At 42.7% G+C, this 10,100-nt stretch overlaps 1 protein-coding gene across 1 annotated transcript; it reads left to right on the forward strand.

Annotated features, from left to right (window-relative positions):
- Nucleotides 1-1,095: 1,095 nt before the first annotated feature.
- Nucleotides 1,096-8,780, forward strand: STOX1 (storkhead box 1). Its single transcript, XM_030453433.1, is given in 7 exon segments — nt 1,096-1,231; nt 3,136-4,692; nt 4,695-4,769; nt 4,772-4,979; nt 4,981-5,022; nt 5,024-5,413; nt 8,586-8,780. Coding segments are annotated over 7 exon segments (2,445 nt in total). The 5' UTR covers nt 1,096-1,098; the 3' UTR covers nt 8,626-8,780.
- Nucleotides 8,781-10,100: the final 1,320 nt, after the last annotated feature.

Below are 10,100 nucleotides of genomic sequence, written 5' to 3' on the forward strand. Positions count from 1 at the left end.
GAGGATACCCAGAGGCTTTCTGTTCAGCCCAGAACAGGGGAGCACTGCTCACCAGGCAGTGAGAAGATTCTATCAGTCCAATTAATTATTTTTTTGTGTGTATGTGTGTCTGAGAAGGCGTGGTCCTTGCCTTACTGTATGCACAGACCTCAGGTAAGTCTCTGCTTTGTGCTTTGTCATCAGCTTTCAGGGAAAATATTTATTTCAGGTTTGTCCTCCATGATTTACTGGTACCATGTGAGAAGTGTTTGTTGGGCTTCCTCTCACTGGCTGTGCAATCTTATGAAGGGAAGAGGGCACTATCTTAGTGTTTATGGATGGGGAAGTTGAGGTGAAGGACTAAGACTTTTTTCAGCCCCCTGGAATGGGGCTGCAGAGTTACAGGGGAAGCTGGGCTACATTAACCCCCTTGGAACTTCTGCTTTGCTTATGCAGAACAGGGACAATGCTACTGTGTCTCACCATAAGCAGTGGTGACATAGCCTAGAAAATGCATTCAGCTGTATCAAGAGGTTTTGCCCTGTCTAGTAGATAATCTCTAGTTCAAGAATCTAATCTAAAAATGGATTTTTTACCATTCCTATTCAAATTTATGTGATAGACATGGGAAAAAGCATGTTGGTGGTGTTTTTTTCCCTGCATCCTGACTCAGTGAAAAGATTTTGTACTTAGATTATTAGATGATGTTGACTGACCTTTTTCATTAGCTACATAGAAAATACAGATTCTGCATAGTTTCATATGTAAACAGTCATCACAAAAGTCAGCAGTATTCCGATAAAATTCTGCCTCACCTCCCTGTTTATTGAGCTAAATGATGGTTTAAGATGGAATTTAATAGTAACAAAGGTGCTTGATGTAACCTTCTGTTTCCTTAATTACAAAAGTACTTGAAAAGCTAGAGCCGTTTCCCTCTTCTGAGAAATATTTCCAAGTAACTTGCCAAAGAAAATTAGCTGATGGTAAGCTGCTTGTTCAGAGGTAACACAAGAAATTTTCAGTGAAAAATTGTCACAGCTAACAGAAAAAATTAAAACCTATTACATTTAAATTATCTTTTTTTTTTTTCCTCCTCCAGGTTATGTGACCCCTGTTGTCATGAATCCTCTCTCGCAGTCACACTCCATTCCTCTGCTAGAAGGAATATGCTGTACCATATCAGATATGAATGCAGATCATGTGATGGTCACGCAGGAAACCTTAACAGAGCAGTTAGTGAAAAATTATCCAGGTAATGTGTTTGTTTCTTCCTCCTTTTAGAAGTTACTGTATCATCAAGCTTGACTTCTTGAGTTTCTGATATTCAGCAAGTGGTCACTGAATGTTTACAATAAATTAAGAGACAATTGGTAGAATATACAAATATGCTTGGTATCCTTGTCAGTCTGTGAGTGTCACTAAGATGGTTTCAGATGTAATCCTTTTACAGATGGTAATAAATCTTCTTTGAGAATAAGAGGGAATGAGCATCTGGAGGGTCTGCCCTTTCTAGGGGGTGGGAAAGCATAGATAAGGTATCTAGGTCCCAGATATGGAACAGCATAAAATAGATTGTGTATCAGATTACAAACACTTTGGCTCCTCCCTTAAAAGACAGGAACATAACTGACTTTGATGGCAAAAGGACTGGGTGTAGGAGTCTGGATCTGATGTTTGCTGTCAAAAATTACAACTGACCTAAAATTCAGATTTGATGGTCAAATTCCAGCCCCTTCCTTCCTGAAAGCAAATTACTTACACTAAATAAGCTTTGTTCCTTCTTTTCTGATGAAATAGCAGCCACTTCCCTTAAATGCTGTGTTTCCTTTTGAATCTGAGGAATGTTCAGTTTCTCTTAGATCTGCAATATTGAAATTTGTGTGTGTAAGGGCTTATTTTTGCCCTCTGCAGGAGGCTGCTTGGTTTGATACTGACCTTCTTCTTCTCAATCTTCATAACATTACAGCTTTGCATATGTTGCAGGTTGATCTGGGAGGCATTTTTCACTAGTGGGAAAATTTTTAATGTAAGCCCATAAACTGACCTGTCAGGAATGTGATATAGTTCTTATTTATGTGCACTGACACAACCACAAGCATTTTAAGGTCAGCCAGAAGTAGCACTCTCAGAGCCTGTAGGAAAAGAGTGTATTTTTTGCAATGTTTTCAGCTTGCTGAATGTTTTCATTCTTGTGGGCAGGGGATCAGCAGAAACCTGGGGCAGTAGCTCAGATGTCACTGGACTAGTCAGGAACTGACAGCTGAGGGGAAACCAGCAGCTGAGACAAATGCCAGTGGGGTAAACTTTGGTAGCAATTGTCACCTGACAACATTATATCAAAAGCTTCAGAGAAAGTGCTAAAAGCTGCTGTTAGATAACCTGCCAGGAGGGAATTGTTTTGAACAGTCCATTTTTTGGCTTGTACTTGGAAGAAGGTCCCTCTCATGAATATCATAAACTGACAGACAGAGAAAATTCTTGCTTATTCATAAACAATCCTAAACCACAGCAGTTCTGCACTGTAACGAGAAACGCAGCTGCCTTTACCGTCTTCCTCAAGTGTAACCTTGTTTTATCAGTCAGGAATGGCCTTGGCAGAGTTAAAAGGGATTTTACTAACCTGTAAAAGCACAGGCGGGATTTCACCTCCCAGAGCCCACAACTGGGTGATGTTTCTGTGCTGCCCTCACCCGGCTGGCCCAGCAGACCTCTGCCTGACCCACAGCTGCAGTCTGTGCTGAGCGCAGCCCTCGCTGCCTTCCGTGTGTGGACACTGCTGCAGAGTGGGGCTTGTCCCTGTTGTGCAGGAAGGCTGGGGGTGTGAGTGAGGCACGGCTGCACACAATCACAATTGCTGGCTCTGGAAGCTCAGCAGAATGGTGACTTATTAAAAAAAATTAAACACAACCCAACAACAACACGACAAAACACCTCCTGCCTATTGTCTGGTAATACTGAACACTTTCGTATTGAAATTGAGTGTGCCCTACTCCAACTTCAGTTGCCAGGTCAGTTTCAAATCTTTCAGAATCCTGTGAATTAAATACCTTGGATATTTCATGTTCAGTAGCTCTAAGATCTAATATTTATTTTTTCCAGCTCCCTTTTTATTTGAAAACTTATTTATGATTTGAAATATCTGTATCTTTGTTGCAGGCATGGCAGTTCCCTCCCACAACACTTTATATAGTATCCTTGGCAGTCTGATTAAAGAAAGGAAAATTTATCATACAGGAGAAGGATACTTCATTGTAATTCCCAACACATACTTTATCACAAATGATGCCACAGAAGACAACAGAAGGATCCTGCTGGAGGACAGTTGTTGCTGTTCATCACCCTCCATCACTTACCCTGTAAACACTGAGCACTGTGCAGACCCAGTGAAAGGAAACACTCCTTTGGTATCCCATTACAGATCCTGCCATTGTCTCCCTGACCAGAATATGTTCAGTGAACAAAGACAGCAGAAGCTTATGAACCATAAACCTAATGGAGGAGGTAAGAAAGGCTGTAGTGAATTGAAACCTTCAATTCAAACTCAAGGAGCCTCCACATCTACTGAAAACCACTCCTGGGACATCATCAAATCCCTAACGTCTTTGAGAGAGAAACAGAAATGCAAAAGGTTTGGCCTTGGCCTTTTCTGGAGAAGAACTTCTAAAAAGGAAAAACATAAGAAGGAGTACTCCACTTTTTCAGCCCAGTTTCCTCCCAAGGAGTGGCCAGTCAGGGATGAAGATGACCTAGATAACATTCCACGTGATATTGAACATGAAATCATAAAGCGTATTAACCCTGCCCTTACAGTTGATAATTTGATTAAGCACACAATATTAATGCAGAAGTTTGAGGAGCTGAAAAAGTGTGCCAGTAGGGGTACCGCCTCTGAAGTGTTAACAGTTGGGCAAAACCATCTTTCAAAGGACTGCATTCAAAAGACACAAAGTAAAGCAGCAAAACACACCAGGAAAACCAAATCAAACAAAGAGAGGCAGATTAGTAGAAGCGAAAGGAAATATCATACACATGAGTTAACATCCCAAAATGAGAAACAGGAAGAGAACCTTTCACTGTCTAACAAAAACCAACAACCATCTGATGAAGTGGAATCCCATGTCATATACAAAAAACAGATTAAGAACCCCTTTCAGGGTCTGTCACGGAGACGCAGCTTCTATGCAAGAGGATACAAAGGTACCAGGAGCAGCCAGCCAAAGCACAGGACTCAAAAGCAAGAAGGCGTTTTGCAAAGGCCATGGCCCCTGGACTTCTTAAAAACCTTTGAATATGAAACTGAACAGCTGGCTATGGAAACACAGGCTGATAAAGCTAAACAAAACAAACTACTCCATGCTAACAGGTCTTCTCTCCAACTAAAGAAAGATAGTTTAAGTGAAAACTTTAGCTATCCACATGACAGGATTTTCCAAATAGATAAGAAATGCAAATACTTTCTGGAGAGTAATATTTCTGAAGAAAATGTCTACAGAGGAACAGTAAAAAAACAACCCAGGGATATGCAAAAATCTTTTCACTCCTACGCCAGGGATAATGGTGTGTGCAAAGAAGATGCAATATTTTCATTAAATCTGAGAGGTGAGTATTGCAGGTGCAAAGAGGAAACTGTATGTGAGTCATTAGATCAAACAGCAAATGAATTTCAAAATGTCCGTCTTTCAAATTATAGAGCCAGTGCTAACATGGTAAAAAAAAATGTGTGAAATACAGACAAAAGGCTGATAACAAGAATGAGCTTATCTTTAAATATGACTGTGGGACCATCTCAGATGAACGAAGCTGGAAACTGAAGGATTTACTGAGAATTGCTATCCTCTGTACCAAAAAGCACGTGGTAGTGACAGCTGTAGCTCATGACATCTGGATGACAGTTCTGAAGGCAGTGGACCCCCTCACCTGCCTCCTGGTTGTGCTTTTTCAGATACAAGAGATTGGAGTAAAGCTGTGCAAAACTTGGGAACAACTATGTCCCTAAAAAACTCATCCCACCTAGTACAACAAAACTGTAAATAAACCTGACTCCCTACAGCATGAATGTAAGTGCTAGTTGTGCAGAATCAACAGATTGATCAAAAGGACATCCAAAAACAGATGTCACAGAAAAAAGCTGTTTGTGCAGTCGGGTTCTACTGACAGTTCACAGAAAGGAAGAAGAAGAAGCTGGCCTTACAGAATGCACAAAGGCATCAGCTATAGCAGATTTCTGCCACAATAATGATGCTGGCAAGACAGGAGAGACAGGTGAACTAGTGGCATGCTGTGCTTTGGGGTCACAAAGCAAAGAAGGAAGAAAGTCTCAGGGAGAAAAATATCTGGTTTGTAAGAATGCATGTACTGTGATATCAAGACAGAAACACTCAGAAGGGACAGAAAACCGCAGCATTACTGGAGACAGTGGAATAAGCTCCCCAAGGTAAGAGAACACATGTAACTATGTTAGATATTGTATCTTGAGATTAACAATCAGATTTAGGCAGAAATATTGCTGTAAATTATAACCCTTCCTTCCTCAAAGCCAAACTCTTATAATCTTTAAAAACTTCAGTCCTGTTTTTAAAAACTTATATCCTGGAAATGCTACTCAAACTGTTTAGTTCTACCATGCCTTTTTTACATGAAAATTCCCTCTAAATCAGCTATACAAATACTGCTGTTTATATGTTGCATATATTTTCATGAGGCAAGAAAAAAGCATGAGCTCTGCCTTGCAGGTGGAGAGTGCCAGGTACAGAAATGCTAAGAAATATGGTGATTGATAAACCTGTTAGCAGGCAGGATCAGCTCACTTTGATCTTGCCATATGAAATTACAGCTAAAGTCATAGTTTTACCTGTTGTAGATGAATAAAAAGTACGTTATAGAGGTTTTGCATGCATGCAGTAAGCTCCAACAGAAACTTTGAGAACAAGTGGTGGATCAACTTAGCAGAAAAGACTGAACTATGTGCAGTTACAGATGACCACAGAGGGCTCTATGAAATGCTGAAAGCAGTGCATGGACCCACGCAGCAGGTCCAAAGCCCCCTACTCAGTGCAGATGGCCAAATGCTTCTGACAGATACAACCTCCATCCTGAACCAACGGTCTGAACATTTTCAGACTCTCTTCAGTGCCAGCCGTGTAGTCCAAGGCTCAGCAATTCAGCACATTACACAACAACTGGTGAAAACTGAATTGGACAAAGCCCCTACTCTGGGAGAGACTCTTCAGGCCATACAGCAGCTGAAAACTGGCAAGGCAGATGGGGTTGATGGAATCCCATCTGAAGTCTGGAAGCATGGAGGCCAAGCACTCCATGCCAAATTTCACGAGCTCCATGTGAGTTGCTGGGAACAAGGCAAATTACCACCAGATCTCTGTGATGCAGTCATCATCAACCTGTACAAGAAGAAAGGAGAAAAGTCAAACTGCTCAAACTACCAAGGTATAACTCTGCTCTCCACTGCTGGAAAAATGCTTTCAAAAATACTTTTGAACAGATTAGTACCTGCTATAGAAGAGGAACTTCTACCTGAAAGCCAATGTGGTTTCAGAGTCAATAGGACTACCATGGTATTTGTTCTCAGACAACTGCAAGAGAAGTGTAGGGAACAGACCAAAGGACTTTATGTGACATTCATTGACCTCACTAAAGCTTTTGACACTGTGAGCAGTAAAAGGCCTGTGGCAGATCTTGGAACCAGATCTTGCCCCCCCAAGTTCCTCAAAATGATCATCCTGCTACATGAGGATCAGTGAGGCCAAGTCAGATATGGTGATGCATTCTCTTAATCCTTCCCAGTAATCAGTGGGTGTGAAACAAGTCTGTGTTCTCACACCCACTCTATTCACAATGTTCTTCAGCACAAAAGGGCCATGGCAGACCTCAATGAAGAAAATGGCATTTACATCCAATATGGTACTGATGGGAGCCTATTCAACCTAAGGTGACTGAATGCCCACACCAAGAACCTAAATCACCAGGTCCCAGAGTTACTTTTTGCTGACAATGCTGCCCTCGTTGCTCACACAGAAGCAGCTCTGCAGTGCATAACATCCTGCTTTGCAGAGGCTGCAGACATTTTTGGGCTGGAAGTCAACTTGAAGAAGACAGAAATTCTCTGCACCTGTGCCTGCACCACAGGAAGACTTCCATCATCCCCACATCACGATAGGGGAATCAGGGATGCATTATTTCCTCAGCCACCAAGATCGACAAGGAGATCGACGACAGATTAGCAAAGGCATACAGTGCATCTGGAAGACTTCATAAAAGAGTCTGGAGCAATAAACACCTGAAGAAAAGTACAAAGATCAGTGTCTACAGAGCCATTGTACTGTCTACTCTTTTATATGGCTCCGAATCATGGGTCATCTACTGCCACCTCCTGCGACTCCTTGAACACTGCCATCAGTGCTGCCTCCATGCAATCCTAAACATACCCTGGACTGTGTGACCAATGTCACTGTCCTTGAACAGGCAGGGTCACCAGTATTGAGGCCATGATACTGAGGACACAGCTGTGCTGGGCAGGGCAGGTCTCCAGGATTGAGGATCACCCCCTCCCTAAGATTGTGCTCTGTGGTGAACTTGCCACAGGCTGCTGCAAGGAGGAGCCCCAGAGAGGAGGACAAGGACTCCCTGAAACAACCCCTCAGCTTTGGCCGTACTGACTGCCATCAGGGCTCCACTCTGGCCCTCAGTCGGGAGACATGGAGACACCATCCATAACACTGCTGCCTCCTGTGAGAACACACAGACAATCAGTCTGGAAGAGAAAGGGCAGCACAGAAAGAGCTGTGCCTTGGCTGTCCCCTCACAGGAGACTCTGCTGGGCCTTTTGCAGCTGCACTGACTGTCCTCCATGGGCCTTATCAGCCCTCAGTGTGCCTGCAGCAAGAGTGGGGAGAGAGAGCCCTTCTGAAATCTTCCTTCATGAAGCCAAGCCATGATAGATTTAAGGTACTGAACACCATCAGTCTTGCTCACAATAGACAGGACAATGCGTACATCACCTGAGCTAGAAGCTTCTGCTCCCTTTCACAGAGCACGTTTTGCCCGTTGATTATACTTGAAAATTCCCTTAATGGAAAATAAATTGATATAAAATTATTTTTAAAATTCAGTTACATGTGGAGAAGACCGAAAAAACCTGACTAAATTGGCAAGAACGTAAGTTAAAATCCTGCGAGGGAAACATCATCTCAATTTTATTGATAGCATCACATATTCTTAAGATCTTAAGATTCTTAAGATCTTTAAAGACTAGTAATTTAAGTGTAACTAAACCATTTCTCACTAGATATGTACTGTCACATAGTAGTGAAGCTAGTATATGAAAGAACACATTACATAGTTTTTAGTGAAATTCTGCTTTTTTTTCCCCTGCTCCTTTAAGCAGCTTTTAGCTGTGAACTCCTTAAAGCATACTAAGTGTATTACTTGGACATGAACACTTGAAATCTGTTGGATATGCTTTAGCAAAATATATTGCAAAGGGTGATTTTGATTGTCTGTATTGATGCCATTTATGGTACTAGAAGCTGAGGCAACACTGTTTATTTTTATAATGTGAAGCTTGACATCAAATAATTCTCTTATTTTAGATGGACTGAAAAGAAGATGAAGCTTCCGGCCAAATTCTGAAAGCATAAATATTAAGGCAAAGAGGAGGACGAAATGTAAGGGCAATTGCAACAAAGCTCCTTGCTTCAGCTAACTCTTATCATTAATATTTGATTATCTTTTTTAATGAGCTTTTTAAACTTTCCCTTTGTAACACAGTAACCATATTGTAAATGCCATCAGTCACATCTGGAAGGCTGTGTCTAAATCAAAGATGTTAGTTAAAACTTTTCACTGTAGTATTTGGAGAGCTGATGTATATTTCTGTTGCTCTCATCTTTGTTTTTGAATCTCTTGAGTTAATAAAAATGAGAACCAATATACTTCATTTGGATCGCACCATTAACTGGAAAGCTTACATGTTGCTGTAACAGGAATAGCGTATTTCAGACAGTGCTCTTTTACACTGTAATTCTGGAAACTGTTTTTTACTTGTGACACAGAAATAACAGCACGTTCCATCTTCCCTGTCAGAAAACAAGGAAAATTATTTGATTGGCACACACCTCGTTACTACGCAAACTCCTTGAATCCCAAAGTTCTCTCACTGCATCCTGAAGACATCTCAGCTGTCCTCTTAACTCAGCTTGGTGTGTTTATATCTGGTGAGCAGGATTTGTTCTTTGCAAATGAAAACGTGGTAAGCAGGAGACAAGAGGTCAGTGGCACTGCTTCAGCAGAATCCCTGCTGGGGGCTGGCAGGGTCCTGCCCTGCTCCTGAACACCCCTCTCCTTCTCGTAAGGAAACAGCATTCCGACTGCCACAGGTTCACTTTGTAGCTTCTAGCTCAGGAAACTAATTTTGACTTCTTATTCGTGATTTCTTCCTGTAGCTAAAAGCAGTGTGTGCTTATTTCACAACATTAACACTACCTTTAACGCGTGGTCCTTTTAAATCTGACAGAGGCAGCTGGGTTAGTCTCTCACTACTGAAAATTTGTCCGCAGTAGTTATGGAGACGGAAGGCTAAAGTTATAGGTGTCAGTTTTTAAAGTTTTTGAAGATTTATCTTATGCACATGAGTCTGGTTGTGATAAAGTGGAAGAAACAGTGGCAGGGCTGAGTAGAGTCCTGCTCTGCCGCCTTCACCTCAGCCCACCGCCGGTTTCACTCACACGGGACCGCGATTCCCCCTCAGGGGTTCCCGAACCTTTCCTCCCTCAGGGACCCACGCTGCAGCTGCCTGCCAAGTAGCTTTTCTGCTTCCTTAAGAACCCCTCCCAGGAGCTTACACGTGCAGCAAGGGTATGGCATAACCAAACCCCAGAGGACAGCCGGCAGGTGAGGAGCAACTCACCGCTCCCCGGATGCCTCCCCTGTCCCTTGCCCCCTGCCCTGGGCAGCGCCCGTCATGGCGGACGCCTCACAGCCAAGGCTCGGGACCCGCCACGAGCTCCACCGCCTCGCGGGCGCGTGACAGGCTGGGTCTTGTAGTCTGGGAGGGGGCCCCGGGGCATGCTGGGACTTGTAGTCTGTCCGGCAGCCGATTGGCCACA

This window comes from Calypte anna, chromosome 6 (assembly GCF_003957555.1).
Source record: "Calypte anna isolate BGI_N300 chromosome 6, bCalAnn1_v1.p, whole genome shotgun sequence".
In the NCBI taxonomy this organism is placed as follows: domain Eukaryota; kingdom Metazoa; phylum Chordata; class Aves; order Apodiformes; family Trochilidae; genus Calypte; species Calypte anna.